Source organism: Chinchilla lanigera, unplaced genomic scaffold (assembly GCF_000276665.1).
Source record: "Chinchilla lanigera isolate Chin_1 unplaced genomic scaffold, ChiLan1.0 scaffold00132, whole genome shotgun sequence".
Lineage (NCBI taxonomy): Eukaryota > Metazoa > Chordata > Mammalia > Rodentia > Chinchillidae > Chinchilla > Chinchilla lanigera.
The window spans coordinates 86419-105037 of NW_004955533.1; the positions used below are offsets into that span (position 1 = coordinate 86419).

Below are 18619 nucleotides of genomic sequence, written 5' to 3' on the forward strand. Positions count from 1 at the left end.
ATCATCATTCTTTGCAGACACGACTGCCTGATTGAAACTTCCAAAAGAATGCACTGGAGAACAAATAAGGTAGCTGGGTAAAGACTTAACCTATGAAAATAAAAAGTTTTCCTATACATTAGCAATAACCAGTTAGAAAATATAATGAAAAAGGGATCACTTCCAAAATAACAGTGGTGATTTGAGAAACATGGAGGATGTTACATGGAAAAAAAGTTACCAAAAGTACAAAAGGCTTGAATAGTGGACAAAGACATGAAATTTCCAAAAGGGACTGTACATGTGTCATTTTTCTCATAACAAATATAGGAATTTATTGTAACCTAGCTGAACCCCTCTGGGAGTCCCCTCTAGACCCTGACTTGGGGGTTCTGAGTTCATGGGAGAAAGAAGTTACCCAGCAGGCTCTGGGAGTCCTCTGCCACATGATTTGAGTGAGCAGGACACACACAGCAGGGGAGATCCCCAAGGACTCCTGCACCTGGCCTGTACACACACACACACACACACACACACACACACACACACACACACCAAGTCAGATGGACCTGGAGGACGGGAGGGAAGGGTGTGGGGAGAAGCTGGGGCACAGGGACCTAGAATTGCCAGGAAGTGGTACAGCAGGAAGTACTGACCTCCCTGCACATTTCCTTACAACTTCCTAAAAGTTTGTAGTTATTATAAAGAAAAAAAAAGACTACTGGTTAGCAGGGCACAGTGGCACAGGTCTCTAAGTCCCGATGCCTTGGAGGCCGAAGCAGAAAAATCCCAAGTTTGAAGCTCACTCTGGGCAATTTACTAAGACCTTCCCTTATATAAAATACAAAAGAGGTTGGGTGTAAGCCTAGTGGTACAACACTTGGCTAGTATACAAGGCCCTGGGTTCAATCCTCCATTTAGAAAAAAAAAAAGATTGCTTGTTATTAAAAAAGAAAGAAAGAAACCCTCTTAAAAACAACATCTAAAGGGTGCACATGAAGAAGAAGGGATTAAAGAACTATACAAGCATGAAAACAACTTAGGAGAATCAAGATGGAACACAGAACAGCACACATATTGTATCTCTTAAGTAAACAGGCAGCAGTTAAAATATCTTTATCATGAAAACACTGAACTTGGCTGAGGTGTAGCTTGGTGGTGCAGTGTGTGTATAGCATGTATGTAGCCCTGGGTCCACTCCAAGTGCCCATAAACAGACAAACCAAGCTCCCAGGGGTAAAAATGTTACACTAACTGTTTCCTTCTTGGTGCTGTAAAGCAGAGCAATGAGCCTGCGCACACAAACACACTGCTGCCCCTAAGTGATATCCCCAGCCCCAAGTTAGACTATTTTTTTTAAGAAATGGGTTAGTCAAATCTTTCAGAAAAGAGACAAAAAATGCCTGCCACTTTAATCTAAGAAGCCAGCATTATCTTGTTCAACACCAGAGCTGGACAAGACAAGAGGGGGAAAAAACACACACCTGCCTGTTTAACATGTCTCAGTGGATTGGCTCTGGGATACAAGGCTCCTGAATATGAGAAAACGTGCAATTGTCATTTACCATGTGAAAAGGTTGAAGGAGGAATACCGTAAAAGTCAGTATTTATTTGTGGTAAGAGCTCTTAGCATTTGAGGACTTCCTCCACACACAGGTACAATGGGTAAGTCCATGATGTATGCCCGCCGTGCGGTACAGCCAGCGCTCACTCTGCAGGCGTCCTGTACTCGGCTGAGTACAAGGGGCGGGGCAGAGAGTGGGCTGAATGCAGCTGCCTGGTAATGCCCCTCTCCTGAGGCCCTTCTATCTCCTTGTCTCCTGGGGGACCTGTGGGGCCTCGTTTCACTAGTGTGCCTACTACAGAACCACCAGGTGCCCAGCTGGGAGCTGGTATCATGGTCCCCGGCTTTCCCAACTCCCAGGGTCCCTTCAGGACGGGGTGTGTTGCAAGCCGTCCCTTGCTGGGTGACAGGTGGCCCTATCAGGGGGCTGGGCCAAGTGGAACCATGTGCTCCCTCTCCCAACCATCCAAGGCTCTCGGCGCTGGTGCTTAAAGTGGCGGAAGCGAAGGGCTGCCACAAGGCTACTGTGGAAACGGGCTGGCACTTGAGGAAATCTGGGGACGCTGTTGTGAGAGATCTTTCCTCACACAGCCACCTCCCCTGTGCTGCCACATGGTCTTGGAGACCCTCTGGGGCCTCAAGTGTGAGGTCAGCCCAGCTCTGGGTTGGGGTGATGGCTGTGCAGAGGAAGCTCAGTGCTGGGCACAAGGCAGAGCTCAGCCAAGGCAGCCACTGCCTCCACTGAAGACCCTGAGAAACGACCCCTGCAGGTGTGGGTCTTGCCGCCCAAGGCGCTGGGACCTGTCTGGGCACTGCTCCTTGGTGCTTCCGTTTCCCTACTCTGGGAGTGTGTGTGTGCACGTGTCTCAGCGTCAGCCAAGGACCCTTCTGCCACACATACGGGCCACCGTACCTGCTTTTCTCCCTCAGGATGGCTGGGCTGGGGTCCGAAAGGAGGAGGCTGTGGATCAGGGTCCTTGGGAGTGCTGAGACTGCCCAGGAATACTCAGGAGCCATCAGCACAAGCCCAGCCTTGCTCTCAGCAGCTCTGGGGCCCCCTGTGTTTTTGGGGCTATCCTGTGGCACCATCTTACTCACCATGGAAGGCCCGGGGTGGGCAGAATACACCTCAACCCCTCCAGGGCAGTAGATGTTCCTGGCTGGTACACGGGAGGTTCAGAGGTCTTGGGCATGGCGCACATGAGAGGGATACCACCTGCCTTTGCCAGCCCAACTGTGCACGTTTCAAATACCAAGATGCTGCTGTGCTCCGCTCACCCTTCCTATCTCTCTGCCCAGCCCCACATGGTGTCTGCTCTGAGGATTCACCCTGCTCGCCCTGGGGGCTGGAGCCAGCATGTCTGGGGCCTGTGTGTGACTGTCCCAGTTCACCTCCGTGTAGCTCCTCAGCGTCCCCATTTGACAGACTGAGGTGAGGCCATGTGGGTGCCCGAGGGGCCGGGCAGCCTGGCTCCCACCATCCTCTGCCCACACAGGCCCTGCCCAGGAAAGGCAAGGAGACAGGAAAAGGGAGGTGGGCCGCCCACACTCACATCGTTAAAGTGCTTGGTGGTCTTCATGATGTAGGGGGTCCTCTCGTTCTTCTCCAGCTTCATCCAACCCTGTCCGAAGAACTCCCTGCAGGAAGGAGCAGGGCTGCTGCCCACTTCATGGCACCCCTGTTTCTTTGCCTTCTGAGGGTGTCATTTCTGGGGCATGCTCTTCTGGCAGGCCTGGGCTAATGCTGGTCTCTGCCTTGTACAGGCTGTGAGGTCTCAGGCCTGCAGTGCCCAGGGTCTTGGGTTCCTGTCTGCACGCTTCCTCAAGGGTCAGCGCAAAGCTGGTAGGACATATGGAGGGGCCCAGAGCTGGCTGTGGGTTCAAAGAGGGGGCCCTCTTTGTGGTGGGGAAAGCTCCGTGTCAGTCACCTTGCAGTGGCTGAGTAGACTAGGGAACTGGGAGACCGTTCAGATGGGAAGATGGAAGGATAAAGGACCCCCAGAAGACTACCAGGATGCCCCTGTGCTGGTGACCTCATGGAAAGCCATAGACCACCAGGCCCCATGTGACAGGTGATCAGGAGAGGCACTTGGGTGCTCCCCATGGACAAGAGGCACCCAGAGGTGAAGTGGGGTGGGAACATAGTCTCCTGCTCCTCCCCCTCCAGCGAGTGAGCTTGGGAAGGCACATGGCAAGTTTCCCAAAACTGCCCCTTGCTATTCCAATTCTGTACACACGCACCTATGTGCACATGTGTGGACACAGACTCTCTAGACCTTCAGAGCAGGAGCTCTGAGTTAGAGGCACTTCTGGAAGACAGAGTGTGTGTGGGGGCATGTGTGTGAGTTTGTGTGCTCACGTGCATGCAGCTCACTGATAGGAGAGAGCTGGGGAGGGCTGAGTCCCACAGCTCTGCAGTGCACCCGTCTTGGGGATGGGCTGCAGACATGCTGAGGAGCGGGGCCCGTGCCTGCACCCACTTACTCGTAAGGAATCTTCTTGAAGACCAGGTGGTCCAGCAGGGTCAGCTGCTCTGCGATCTCCAGGGCTGAGTGGTTCTCAAAGGGCTCGGGCCTCACGCCTTCTGCCTAGGGGCAAGTTCTCGAGTTAGGGCTCCGAGCACTTGGCTTGGATCATGGCTGGGGGGCCCTTGGAAGCTAGTGTGCTGAGGCGGATGGAGGTAGGGGACACGATGCAGGACCACACTGGTCCACACTCACCCCACCCAGGAGCTACTGCCACCTTGCATTCAGACAAGATGCTGAGGCTGCAGAGGCCAGGGGCTGGTGCAGGTGCTCAGCCCAGAAGGCTGACCGAGCCTGGAGCTCAAGGTTGACTCAGCTGTGACAGGCTGCTTCAGGCTCTGTCTGCACCCAAAACCAGCTCAGCAGTTTCCTCCTGAAACTGATGAGTAGGTGTAGGCTCCGAGGTGCGACAAGCTCCTGGGACAGGGCTCTTGCCTGCCCAGAGGACAGCCCCTGGCCTGAGTCCACAGACACTATGTTCTGCAGCTACTGGCCTGGGGAAGTCCCTGCAGACCCATCTTTAAGGGTGCCCACAGACTGGGGCCCCTTGGCTAGGAAGTCTGAGGATCCATTAGCTGGGGACAGTGGTGCCCATGGCAGGGCCTGGGAGGAGGACAATGGCCTCCTGTGAAGGACTTGGGGAGGGATGGTGGGGCTTGTTATGGTTGATACATTGTGTCAACTTGAAGAGTCTAGAAGCTTAACTAAATAACTCAGCAGTTCTGTATCCTGGGGTGAAAAAGACATGTTGTTCATTGTGTCAACTTAAGAAGTTTAGAAGGTTAACTATGTGACTCAGTAGGGGGCCAGGGTTCTCACTTTATATTCATCCTGAGCCTGTGCAAGAGGAGGGCACAGAGACGGTGTGGGTGAAGGCGGGTAGCGATATGCAATATAAGGAGGGAAAAGAGGCCTGCTTCCCTCCCCTTTTTGCTCTTGCTGCTTTTGCTGTCTTCTGCCACCTTGAACAGTTGCCCCTGTGCCATGTGCCACCCTGCTTTGGAGCCAGCTGAGTATGGACTGAAACCTCCACAAACGGTGAGCTAAATAAACCTTTCCTTCCTTAATTTTGGGCATTGGTATTTTGTCTCAGCAACGAGAGAAAAAAATAACCAATACAGGGCTCGAGGAAGGAAAGGAACAACTGAGCTGCATTCACTGAGGGATGGGCCAGGAACAGGGCTCGACACATCTGCAGGGCTGACAGCCATTCGGAAGAGGGCCGCTCCCCACTCAGGACTTCTGCTTTCTGTGCTCACCACCCTGCCCCAAGGTTGGAGGGCACCATCTCCTCCTCTGGGGAGGTCCCAGTGCGTCTGTCAAGAGCATTCCTGGCTCCCATGATGCAATGGGAGGAGCTCAGGATGGCCCGTGACAGCACTCTGCGGTGCACCCACCGGCTGTGAGGAGCACGGCCCCCCTGGGCCCAGCCAGCAGCCGAGCCTGTCCTTTCTGGGCAGGTGGTGAGCAGGCAGAAAGCGGGCTCTTCTACAGCTACAGTGCACCCAGCCTTTTGCCCCTCAGCAGCCATGCGGCCTATTAGCAGGACGCAGGACACACACTTTAAACAGCAAACCTGCTGTGACACCGAGCCTGCGGATCTTGAGCCCTACACGCTGCTGTGAGCTCACCCAGTGCACTGTGCCACCTGGTCCCCACACACAGGCATTCTTGTGAGGCAGTCAGGGTTCAAGCTGAACTAAGGAAACCTTCCAAACTCTTACAGTAACCACCCCTCACCATCCCCACACTAGCCTTCCATCCTGGCAGTGTGAGTTCTTCCTTAGAAACTTGCCTGCTGCCCTCTGACTATGTACCCCAACCTGAAATTCTTTTTTAATTTTTGGAGATAAGAGTTTCACTTGGTAGCCCAAGCTGGCCTCAAACTCACAGCAATCCTCCTACCTCAGCCTCCCAAGTGCTGGGATTACAGCTGTGTGCACTGCCACCATGTCTGGTTCCAATTGAAAACTCTGCTGTCCTTTTCTACTCTTGGTAAATTCTTTCACTGTCTGCACCACTGGAGCTCTAGAGTCCATCCCCACCAGCAGGGAGCTGCACCTCAACTCCATGGCTCAAGGGAGTGTGGGGTAGGGAGCAAACCAGGCCTGAGTGTGAACAGACAGCCCCTGCTGCATTCCATGAGCTACCTCAAGTGGGTCACAGAAGTGCCCCATGCCTCGGTGGCCTCGCTTGTACAGTGGGGACACTGGTGTGTTTTTGCAGGACATTTGACAAGACTATTTGGGGTCTTTAGGAATCCAGTGAGGCACCAGCACACAAGGACGACCGTCAAGTCCCTGCCCTCCTCCCAAATAGAATGACAGGAAGAGCTGAGGGGTGAGGGGAACAAGGACCCTGGATGAAGAAAAGGGTGCATGTGTGAGCTGTTTTGTCCCCTGGTAAAGGCATGCAGAAATCCCAACCCCAGTGCCTACAAGGTGACCTTATTTGCATAGTCTTTACTGATGTGAAGGTGGCCCTAACCCAACATGGCTGGCATCTTTAGAAGGAGAGGAGATGCTGCTGAGCAGGGCAGTACACGCCTGAACTCCAACATTCCTGGAGGCTGAGGCAGGAGATTCGCTGGGCATGTACCTCAGTGTGAAGGTCCTAGGTTCAGTCCCCAGCACTGCAGAAAAGGGGGAGGGATACACACAGAAACCTGCACAGAAGCAAGACCCAGGGAGAAGACGGCCACCTGCCCATGGAAACAGACTGGATGATATGGCATGAGCCTGGTATGCAGGGCCAGCAGGGCTCACAAGGCAGGGGTCCTCCCGGAGCCTCCAGAGGGCTAGGGTTAATGCAGGCCCTGCCCATACCTTGATTTCAGACTTCTGACCCCCAGGACAGGACACATTTCTGTCACTTAAGCCATCCAGCCTGTGGCCCTGTGTCACAGCAGCCACAGGAAATGGGTGCAGGAAGTCGCCGTACTCAGTCAGGGCGCACGGTGGGGAGGACAGCCCTGCTCACCATCTGTGTGATCTCCTCCAGTGCTATCTGGTTGTCGCCCGGGTCCTCCTGGGTCAGAGTCCTGGGGGCAGAAGGCAGGTGAGTCCCCAGGTCCCCTCGAGGGTGGCGCGTCCCAGCTCAGCCAGGTGGATGCCTGCTGTCTCCCTAGGCCTCTGCCCTCCGCCACACCTTCACCCCTCACCCACTGTTTCCTGATGCCCCTGTTCTCTGTCAGGTGGGCTCCCTGTAGGCTTCCCTAGCCCTGGCTTCCTGCACGCTGCTGCACCGTGTCTGGTCCCGAGAGACCCAGGCAGGCCTGTGGCTGTGGCTGGCACACAGCAGGCACGACTGCAGGCTTGGTAGAGAAGAGGATGCCCAAGAGGGCTGGGAGCTCAGGCCTGGAGGATGCCCTCAGGCATGGCATTGACCACAGGGGGCAGAGGGGGAGGCACAGCAGGTGGCTGGGCCTAGAAGTAGCTGAGCTGAGGGGAAAGGGCGGAGCAAGGCGGCCGGGCAAGCAGGTGGGTGCTGAGCAGTGGTGGGAAGTGAGATTGGTACCTCACACAGTGACACGCTCAGACTCCTGCCTGTGAGTGCTGGCAATGGCCAGGAGCCAGGCTGGGCTGTGGAGGGCGAGTCGGCCTGGGCTTCAGGTGGGCCAGCTGCCCTGGCACCGCAGGGTGCAGCCCAGGACAGACGCTGAGAGGGGTTGCACCCATTGCCTCCTGAGTGGTGCAGTAGGACGAGCTTCCAGCCCAGGGTGGCGTTGGTCACTGTGGTCAGGGCAGTGGGCAGGCGGGGCAGCTGGCAGACACGGCACCACCTCAGCCCCACCTCCCCAGCCCTAGGAGCCTGTGGCTCTCGCACAGCACAGAGGGAAGGAGGCTCCGGGTCTCACTGCAAACAGAGTGAGCATGGGCCAGGCGGCCCAACCTGGGGCTGTAGGAACAGGCGGGCCTGGGACATGCAGTAACTGAACCAACGCGAGCCCTGCAAACAGCTTTGCCAGCTCTGCGCCCTGAACTCCCTGCAGTCCAGTGGGGGCATAGCCACATGCTGCTTGTGTGATCAAGGACCTCAATTTTAGTTTTATCCACTTTTAATTAACAAAGATTGAAACAGCCAGCCGTGTACATCTCGTGCCTAGCACTCTGGGACCCAGGCATCAGTAGCCTGGGTTCAGTCAAGGCTGCTGGGGAGGGGAGGGAGGGCGCACGTGGGGAGCACCCACACCAGCCTGGGCTCCCTGTGCCCCAGCCTGCTTCCCCAGGGGACAGGACGTCCTGTCTGGGATGGATCCTCCTTGCCTGTCTGGCTCTGGCAGCCCCAGCGGAGGCAGGGGTTGCCAGCTGGGCCTGCGCAGCCCTGACCTGATGATGTTGGCTGCGGCCTTCCGTTCCTGTGTCAGGAGCTCGGGGTCGTGCATGACTTCCTCCAGGAAGCTGATCACCTTGCACTTGAGCTCACTGTTGGTCTCAAAGTCCTGTGGGAAAAAGAAGGCTGGGTGACCCTGGCTGTGGCAGTCAGCTGCCTGCAGTGGTCAAGGCCGGGCTTCAGGAGGGGCTCTCTGTGCTCTCTGCCCATGGGAGGCTGCCTTTTTTGTCACCCGGCACAGATGCCCTGGGGCACAGTGGGGCTGTGAGACTCTTGGGCACAGGGTGTTTGGCAGGGCAAGGACACCCAGGCCAGGGAGGTGCCAGCCCTGTCTTCTTGAATGACCCTGAGCCTCTCCCCTCGGGCTGAGGAGGTGCTTCTGGGCACACTGGGGCGGCTGGACTCCCACCCACCTGAGCGTGCTTGGAGACCCAGTGGCGGAGCACGTTCAGCACGCGGTTGGTGGCTGCTCTGCGGATCACAAATTCTTTGTCCCCATTCCTCTGGTCAGGGGGGAAGCCTGGGGTGGGGGACAGAGGGAGAGAGGATACATGAGGACAAGGTGCAGGTCACACTGGTATGGGTTGCCCCTTATACTGCAGGCGAAGGCCATGGTGGAGAGGAAGCAATGAGACAGAGGCTGCAGCCTCCCAGGGGACACAGGCCACCCACCAGCCTCAATCTCTGTCATTCGGGGGCTGCAGAACAATGCAGGCAGTGACAAGACCACAGGGCCTCCCGAGACCACAGTGCTGGGGGGCAGGGCAGGGACAGCGGCCTCACAGGCAGTGTGTACAATCTGTCCCGGAAGCAGAGGGGTCAGCCTGACAGGGCTTGTGGGCTGAGAGTCTGGGACGGCATGCTGGGTGGCTAGGGATGGGTGCCCTCCTGAGCATGCCAGGTGGCTGGGCTAGGGTTCCACCCTGCTGGTAGTGGGCTGGGAGGGTACAGGGCAGGCTGGCTCCAGGCCTGGGTGGGCAGAGCCCCAGCAAGAGCAGAGATGGTGGCTGCGTGTCAGTACCTCCAGGAGCTGAAGGGGGCAAAAGTCCAAATAATGATGTGGGAAGTTCGGTGTCCCGTGAACAACAGTGATCAGCTGAAGCAGGGAGCTCCGCGGGGGTCCTAGCAGGTCCCCGCCCGCCACAGGCCCACCGTGGGGCCACCTCGGGAGGGCCAGGGAGCAGAGATGCCCGCACACCTGCGCTGGCCAGGGACATCCTCCGGTACTTCTCTTTGTTCGGGGTGCCCTCGTTGGCCCCCGCAGTTGCTATGGCAAAGGCGGAGGTGGCTGACAGGGCACTGCGGTTAGTGTCCAGTTCGCGACAGGAGGTCATCACAACTCCATTGTTGTAGGAGAAGAGTGGAAACTCTGTAGATGGGAGGAACCCACCATCAGCTGCTCCTGGTCCCAGCCCCAAAGACGGGCAGGTGGAGACCCGGGTGCCTGAGGCCAGCTCTGGTCCAGGCACCAGGCTGGCCAGGTGGCCAGGGCACAGGGGGGACTCTGGGAAGGGTCACCCATCACATCCCCCAGGGCTGGCCCAGGAGGGGCTGTCCAGCCATGCTCCTGCTCAGCAGAAAGCCTCCAACTCTCTCCCCGCTCAGCAGAAAGCCTCCAATTCTCTCCCCGTGGCCTTGTGTGAGTGCAGCCCTGTCATCTTTAGACCTGAGCTCTCTTGCCTGCACAGCACATGGGAGTGGACATGGTCTGTCTAGAGTCTGACATCTGCATTGCATCACGGTGTGATGGAGAGAGCACTGCACTGGGAGTCCACTCCTGGGTCTGAAATTCTCCTCCACCCGTCACTAGCCATGTGACTTTGTGTAAGTGTCCCAGCCTCTCTGTGTCTCAGTGACCTTTGGATAGGACCTACTTCCGAAGATGAGTGTAAAGATTAGAAGACAGCACTGATAGAGGCACTTTGTATTGGGGAAAAGCAGTGTAAATACCCTGGAACACCACTGCTAATAACTTTTCAGCAGCAAGTAGTAGAAACTAATTCTAAAAATCTCTGCACAGACTCTAGCAGCCAGCTGGCCCCAGATGTGAGAGCGACAGGCTCTCTTCTAAGCTGCCAGCCTGGGAGGGTGTGTGTGTGTGTGTGTGTGTGTGTGTGTGTGTGTCACACGGCCGTGTGCCAGGCCCTGTCTCACTCACCCAGGTGACTGCTGCTGTTCTAGAGGAGCCTGGGATTTTGGTGCCCCCATGCACGTGGGGGCCCAAAGCCCCTGCAGACCCTGTCATTTCACTCGAGGTCCCTGCAAGGGAGCCCTGAGTGCTATGTAGATGCAGTCTTGCCTGAGTTCAGTGACTCTGCTGAGGTGAGGATGGGGTCTGCTCGTGACACCACCCACTGTGCTGGGTTTAGGAGGCTTCAGGGTAGTCCTGGCCACTGGCCTTGCATGGGCCAGAGCTGAGGCCGTGTGCTTTCTGTGGCCTGACCACCGCCCCTCCCCACGGGCCTCAGCCTGCGCGGTCCCACACGAGAGCTGTACCTGAAGAATTTTTGCTTTTGACTGACTTGGGTGTTGTCGGGGATTTCGTTGGTGATGTCTCAGTATCGCCCTCATCACTCTGGTTTTGATCAATATCTAACTCTTCTCTTACGGAGACTTCAGAGGCTAGGAGAAAATTTTAAAAATGCTTTTACTTTTCTCAATTACTTATTGATTTGAAAATTTACACCTCTAATATGGAGGCAAAACAGAGCAAGTGGAGGATATTCTGGATGGAAAAATCTTCACAGCTCTACTGGCCTCAGAGCTCTGGGACTCTCACACACCCCAACGGGCACTGTGAGTCTCCAAGGTGGGTTTTGCTCTGGGGGCCCAGCCTTCACGGGCACAGCTTCGATCTTGCTGAATGCAGATTCTGGTTTGGTCCTTGCCCCTCTTGGGACCTGAGAGCTGCAGGGACACCACACCTTGTGAGTTGCCCCGTGTCCTGTAGCACTGTGGAGCCACCATTTGCACACAGTCCCCTTGTGCTTGTGCTCTGCCCCCAGGTGTGCTGATAAATCATGGTCTTCCTAATCCTGAGACTTGTGGTCTGCACCATCTGGGAAGACAGACGGCCCATCCTGAAAGCATAGCGAGTTTTTGGTCAAATATTCTACCTGCTCTGAGCTGTGGATATCTCTCGAACAGGATGTGTATCAAGTGCCCAAGTCTCCAGATTCAATCTAGTCCCTCAGCTGGATAGAGAATCCTGGAGGGCAGGACCTGGCTGGTAATCTTTTGCCTCCTGGGTCCTGAACGGGTCTGGCTCGAGACAGGTTTGCTGCAGGTGCAGTGAATGCAGGGACTTGGGATGCTATGCTGACACTCTGCTGAGGATGGGTGCTGACACTTATCTATGCATGGCTACCCCTAGGGACTTCTGCCTGCCACGCCCTGGCCACCGTAGCTCCCACAGATGCTCTCCCTGTCTCGCCCACACTAGTACTGATATGACCTGCGGCACCCATGTGCCCTTTCCTCCTGCTGGGAGCCTGAGACATGGCACCTGTTGGCTTGGGGGTGCCTGTGTGCCCACAACCACTCACTCTGCTTGTTGAGGGCTGAGAGCTCTTCAGGTCTCTCTGGGGTTGTGTCGCCCTCGTCCGGGATCTTGCTGGTGAAGCTGCTGGACACGTAGAGCTTGCTGGTGTCCAGGGTGGCCTTGCTGAAGGGTGACATGACGGAGTACATGCTGGTGTAGCCATTGGAGCTGCAGCTGAGGGCGGCCAGGTCCAGGGCCTTGCCTCCCGTGATGATGGGGATGTTCAGCGACAACTTCCGCCGCCGGCTAGGTGAGGACGTGCTGATGGACAGGGGTGGAGGCGAGGAGAACTTGCGAGTGGCGCGCGGAGACTTGGGGGGTTCGCCATACAGGAGCTTGTTGTTCTGGCCGCTAGCAAACAGGAGCTCCAGGGACCTAGGGGAGCCAAGGTGAAACAGGTAAGTGACAGAGGGCTGGGGGGTCGTGACTGGAGGACCCCCAAGTCGGGCTTGTCCTCCGAGCAGGGACCCTGTGACAAAGAGCCTCAGCACATGCTCACAGATGCAGTGTCCTGCTTGAGGGGGCCCAGGCTAGGGTCACTCTTTGTGCTCCCCGCTCTGCAACCCTCCGGCCTGGTATTCTGATCTCATACCAGGCTGCTCTGTGCTCTCGCTCAGTCCCTATCCTTCCAGGGCTTCCCAGGGGGCCTTAGCATGAGGAAGCTGAGGCTCAGGGACAGGAACGGACTCACCTGATGGCTCTGAGCCAAGTATCCGTACAACACTTGAGGGGCCTCACATGTATCTCTGGGTTCAGGTGGGTGGAAAGCTGTGCCCAGGGCCCTGAGTTCAAGTCCCCAATCAGCCAAAGACCTCAGGAGCCTGGGTTGAGGCTCTTGGTCTTTCAGGGCTCCTGTGGGTAGTAGCATTGCTGAGTGGCAGTGGTCAGACAGGAAGGACGGCCTTGAAGCCAAGGCTATGTGGCCTGCCCACTGCGTGGTCTACCCCAGCTATGCCAAAAAGAGCTGCTCTTTTCTCCTAAAGCAGGGCCAGGTCTGAGCAGTGCACAGCAAACTTTCCTCCCTTCCTCTGCCAGCCGCATAGGGCCCTGGGTGTCCCAGACGGGCTGAGTGGAGGAGGAAAATGTGCCAGGACCCCCCGGGCAGGGGACTGAGGGAAGTGCTGAACCCCTGGGCCTCACAAGCTCTGAACCCAAATATGCCTTGCTGGTGTTCTGCAGCCAGGTGCTGCCCCCACTTGCGGGCAGTCTCTCCGGCCCAGAGGCCAGGGGCCCAGAGTGCCCACCTGGCAGGGATGGCGCTGATGGGCCGTCTGTAGATGGCGATGAGCTTGTCCAGGACCACAATGGCTGAGGTGAAGACGCGGTAAGAGTGCAGGAAAGTATTGAGGAAGTCGATGCTCAGGAAGCGCAGGTCGGTGAGCCGTTCCAGCAGCCGCTCAACACTGGCGTACCGGATCTGCAGCACTTTGCAGGAGTTCATGGTCTTGCTGAAGCGGATGTCAACGTCGTCACAGTACAAGGAGGCATCGGACCTGAGGAGGACAAAGAGGAGCAAGGCTCTGAGGTGCTGGGACTCAGCATCTGTCTCTCCTGCTCCACAGGGAGCTCCCAGGGTCCCAGCAATGAGTCTCTGTCCCTGTTGGAACCCACAGCACAGGACACTCTTTTTCTAATGTATACACTGATTACAATAAACTTCCCTCTTAGGACACCTTTGTGTCCCATAGGTTCTGGTATGTTGTACTTGGGTTGTCAGTTGATTCCAGGAATTGTTTCATTTTTTCCTTGCTTTCTTCTGTAAGTGTTATTTAGTGGCCAGGTGTTCACAAATTTTTCCTTTTTGGGGGGTGGCTGATTTATAGTTTCATTGTGCAATGTTTTGATAGTATATTTGGTGTGATTTTGAGTCTTTTGCATCTATTTAAGCAGACTTTGTGGACCACTGTGTGATCTATTTTGAAGAATTTTTGTGTGCTGCTGAGAAGAATGTGTATTTTGTTGCAGTAGGGTAGAACACTCTAAATATCTATTAACTCCATTTGTTTGAAGATGTGGTTCAGCTATGATATTTCTTTGATGATTTTTTGTTTAGTTGACCTTTTTGTGAAAGTGGGGTATGGAGGTCATCCACTTTGATTGTGTTGGTATTTATTTGATCTTTTAGGTCCAGCAATATTTGTTTTATAAAGTTAGGTGTCCCAATATTTGGTGCCTATATATTTACAGTTGTTATCTCTTTTTGTTTAATTGTTTCCATAACTAATATGTAGTGCCAATCTTTGCTGCTTTTGATCAGTTTTAGCTTTAAGTTTACCTTGTCTGAGAATAATATTGCTACTTCTGCTTACTTTCACGGTCTTGCTGCATGGAATATTGGTTTTCATCCCTTGACTTTTGGTCTATGACTTTCTTTTTCTTTTTTTTTTTTTTTTTTGGTTTTTTTCCGGTACCGGGAACCGAACTCACGACCTTGCGCTTGCCAGGCAGGCCCTTTGCCGCTGAGCCCCAACCCCTGACTTTCTTTTTCAACTGGAGGAGTTTATTCAATGCAGCAGAATGCAAAACAGATTCTGCTCTTTGATCCAGTGTGTCAATCTGTGTCTTTTAATTTGGGAGTTGAGTTGATTGCACTGATAGTTATACTTGAAAGATATTAACTTATTGCTGTCACTGCATTTTTTTTCTGTTGTTGACTCCTTCATTTTTCCTTTTCTGTTCAGCTACTCACCTTGCTTGATGTATGCAATCAATCTTACCTTTTGGTTTTGTTGGCTTTGTTGTCTGTTTAGGATATCTTGAATGTTTTCTGGAGTGCTGTTTTGGTGTTCATATATCTCTTAAGGTGTTCTTTGTCATGGAATGTTCCTGTTTTGCCATCAATTTTAAAAGAGTTTTGCAGGATATGTTAGTTTGGGTTGGAAGTTGTTTATTCTTAGGGCTTGTAATATTTCACTACAAGATCTCCTGGTCTTTAACATTTGTGTTTAGAAGTCTGCTGGAATTCTAATGAGTTTACCTTTATACATATTTTTTGCTTTTCTCTGACAGCTTTTAAGGTTCTTTTTGTTGGACATCTGGGATTTTGACCATGATATGTAGTGGGGAGCTTCTTTTTTTCATCATAACTAATCAGTGTTTTGTAAGCCTTGCTTACCTGTGTGCTGAAATCTCTCCACATACTTACAATGTTTTCTATTATGATTTTTGTTCATGAATTTTTCTTATTCCATGTGTGTTGTCTTCTAATTTCTCTCTAACTACAATTAGCATTAGATTTGTCTTCTCAGCATCATCCAGTAGCTGGTAGATAATTTTTTCTTGTTCACCTGTTGGTTTTAAGGCTTTTCTGAGTAATTTGTTCTGATTTTTTTTTTCATTTCGTTCTTGATTTTTGAAACCATGTCATGTCATTGGTCATTTCTGCAATTTATGGAAGAAATTATATGTATTATCTCTGGGATTTCTTTTTGATATTTTTTCACAGAGTCTATATCTTTGGCAAATTTGTCATTCATATTTTCAATTGTTTTGGATAATTCCAATTTTCTATTTGTTTCTCCAGTGTCCACATTGGTCAGTTTGTATGTTAGTTTCACCATCTTTGAACTCACCTAGTTCCTTTAGTTGCTTTTCAATAATTCCACACAAATCTATATCTGGTGTTTGCTTTCTTCTACATCATTGACCCTTGGAGCTTCTTCGGGAGAGTTGAGAGTGCTTAGGGGCAATGTATCTACATACCTTAGTGGAGAGCTGAGGTCAAATAGAGTGAAGTGAGTTTGTTCATATGAATATTCTTCAGTTAGATTTTGTTTTTTTAGTGACTGTTCATGGCTTATTAGTTCAGAAATACTGTTCACCTTTAAACTACTCAAATAGGTTGGACCCTGTTACTGTTTTTTTTTTTTTTTTTGAGGAGAGATTTTCTACTGGTAATAATAGCACCAACAGATCCAGTCCTACATCAATTATATGTAGTAAACTTTGCTTTCATACAGTTACCCTTCATCAGTATCTTTTACCCTCTATGCTATTTTGTTATTAGCAGTTAGGCTGTAATATGGAAGGAAAAAGGAAGAGGAGAAAGGGAAAAAGGGGTAAGTCAGTAGGGGGAGAGATAGATAGGAGAAATAATGATAGGTAAAAAAATTAGATGGGGTCAGACTCTGAGGGAGGTCTTTTACAGTTGGAGTTAGGGTTAGTGTTGAGGGTTCTAAGGGAACATGTGAGGGGCTGGGGTGGGATGTAGGGAGAGGGGAATATAATCTGGGACTGAAGAAAGCTGTGACATTGTTGGAATCCGTTGATATACTGTGGCTAATTCTCTGAGCATAATTCTGTTAGGAGTTACACCGACATGACTGTGAATGGTACCATTCAAGCTGAAGCACTGTCTGCTCTTATTTTCTTTTTCACAAATATAGGTACCTGCTATATATATGTCACATGGAAGGTGAAGAAGAAGTGAGGAAATACAGGGGGAATAGGTAAAATAAGGAAGAATGAGAAGAACAGAATAGGGAGGTAAAAAAGAATAGGGAGGACAGAAGGTTTAGAAGAGAAAAGAGAAGAAAGACCAAGACAGAGTAGAATATTTAAAAAATACTTGAAAATAAAAAATTAAAAAGTATAAAAAAAAGTGAAAAATAATATTGATACAGAAATGGGAAATGAAACAAAGGAATGGGGAAGAGATGAGGAAGAGAGCAAGGGCAAGAAAGCAAGAGAGAGAATGAGAGAGGGAGCGAGTGAGAGAGAAGCAATACAAAGAGCCAGTGAGAACCAGAACTACACTCCAACAAGAAACAGTACCAGCAATGGCCAAGTGGCCTCTGTGCCCTAAAGCCAGTGTGTGCACTGCAGTCACCATCTGCTGGTGGGCAGCCACACCAGTTTTCCAGCAGCCTACCCAGGAGTGGGGAAGGGATCAGTTTCTTTGAGCTGCCTCCTGGATGAAAGCTTTGCTTGGGACATGGTTAACTGCAGTCTTTTGTCTCTGTCCCATGATCCAACCACCTCAAGTGATTTTTTTTGTTTGTTTGTTTTGAGACAGTGTCTTGGTATGTAGCTCATGCTGGCCTTGAACTCATGGCAATTCTCCTGCCTCAGCACCCTGAGTACTGGGATTACAGGTGTGCACCACCACGCCTGGCCACCTCAACTGGTTTTGGAACTTCCCTGATACTGAGCTTTCTTTCACCTTCTGCCAGTGTCCCCCTTGCTGCTGGGAAAATTCCATGGCTGTCTCCCTTGAGCGATTTTCTACCTAGTACCCCACCAGAGTTCCCTACCCCAAAATGGAACCTCCCAGTGTGGATCCACAGACCCATTTTCTGTCCCTGCTTTTCCTTTGTGCTCAGACCCTGTACCATCCCTGTGTCACAAGTGCCACTTTCCAGCCTGCAGAATCTGGTGCAATCCCTGGGCTTGGTTTATGGATCCTTTTCCCCCATGCTTGATGGTGGTCACTGTTTACGATTTCCTGTGAACTCAGATTTTCTGGTCTTGGTGGAAATGACAGGGAGGGGCGTGCTCTGGACCAGCTGTTCAGTCTCCCTCTCTCCCCTATTTTTAGGGTGTGACCCTTGAGTCCCTGCTGGCAAGTTCAGTGCTGCCTGTCGTGCTGAGGGTTTGGTGTCTCTCTGCCTGGAGCTTGTGGGCTGTCCTGGCTGGCCATCAGCAGTGAAGAGAATGGTCCTGGGATGCAGCTCTCTCTGGTGTTTAGGAGGATGGCGGGGAAAGGGCTGGAATACGAACAGCCTGCCCCAGGCCTCTGGCCCTGCAGTGCTGGCTCTTTCCCTCTGGCTGTCAAAATGTGCTCCCTAGAGGATGCGGCAGGGAGGGGGGCTGCAGACCCTGGCTGTCCGCTTCCCCTCTCCACTGACCCAGGTGTTTGGTTTGGTCTCCATGACTCATCTTCCAGCCGGATCTTCCATGTGTCAGAGCCCTGCAATTCCAGGGCCTCTTGCTGGTACTTCAAGCACGCCCCCCGTTGGCCGTGCGGGATCTAGGAGTCTTCTTTCCATTCCTTTTCCCCTACCCTATACCCTGCTCACTGTTGGCTGTAGCATAGCTAGTTGTTCTTATTTGCATCTAGTAGCTGCTTTGTATCTTTTGTGTTCTGGTAGGGGGTCATCAGGAGAATATGTAAATAACCAACCCCAGCTCCACCTGCCACACAGCCACCCTCCAGCCCCACCCTTCCCCAGGCACTGTGGAACGCGGTGTTACTGAAGAAAGCCCAACTATGCTATAAAAAAGATAAAAGTCACCATAAGGGGAGATGAAACCAAACAGCTTGTGCAACACAGTGGACTCACAAGCGAGAGCACACAGGTGCTGGGTGCTGGGAGGTGCATCAGGTGGTGCTGTGTGAGTGGAGGGCTGGTGTCAGGGTGCACACAGGGTGTAGGGTGAGTAGCAGAGTTCAGAGCTGGGAAGGGTCAGAGGGCTGAAGGCGGGGTCGGGAAGGGATTGAGTGATTGGGAAGAGCCCCGTGCCTGGGGCAGGCGAGCGGAGCTGCATCACCTAGGCTCTGGGCTGGGCTGGGAGAGCCCAGGCTACCAGGTACCACCTCCATGTCCCCAGGAACTGCTCAATCGCAGTGGCCCTGGAGTCCCTCACTTGACTTTTAAATGTTTTCAAAATGTTCTATGTATTCATTTTGTAATTAGGAGAACAAAAATAGTTATTTTAAAAAGTATGCACAAAGTATAA

General features: G+C 52.7%; 1 protein-coding gene across 4 annotated transcripts in view; it reads right to left on the reverse strand.

The window, feature by feature from the left end:
* The window catches only part of Rasgrf1 (Ras protein-specific guanine nucleotide-releasing factor 1), a 97891-nt gene that overhangs the window by 16683 nt on the left and 62589 nt on the right, over positions 1-18619 (reverse strand). For 3 of the 4 annotated variants that reach the window (XM_013507689.1, XM_013507688.1, XM_013507690.1), the window contains exons 14-22: positions 13186-13434; positions 11946-12316; positions 10897-11022; positions 9422-9769; positions 8814-8920; positions 8397-8509; positions 7048-7108; positions 4028-4131; positions 3097-3181 (exon numbers count right to left, since the gene is read on the reverse strand). In XM_013507689.1, the coding sequence (XP_013363143.1) occupies positions 3097-3181; positions 4028-4131; positions 7048-7108; positions 8397-8509; positions 8814-8920; positions 9422-9769; positions 10897-11022; positions 11946-12316; positions 13186-13434 (1564 nt within the window). The remainder of the gene's footprint in view (positions 1-3096; positions 3182-4027; positions 4132-7047; positions 7109-8396; positions 8510-8813; positions 8921-9421; positions 9770-10896; positions 11023-11945; positions 12317-13185; positions 13435-18619) is intronic. The other variant, XM_005410378.2, reaches the window with a different exon arrangement.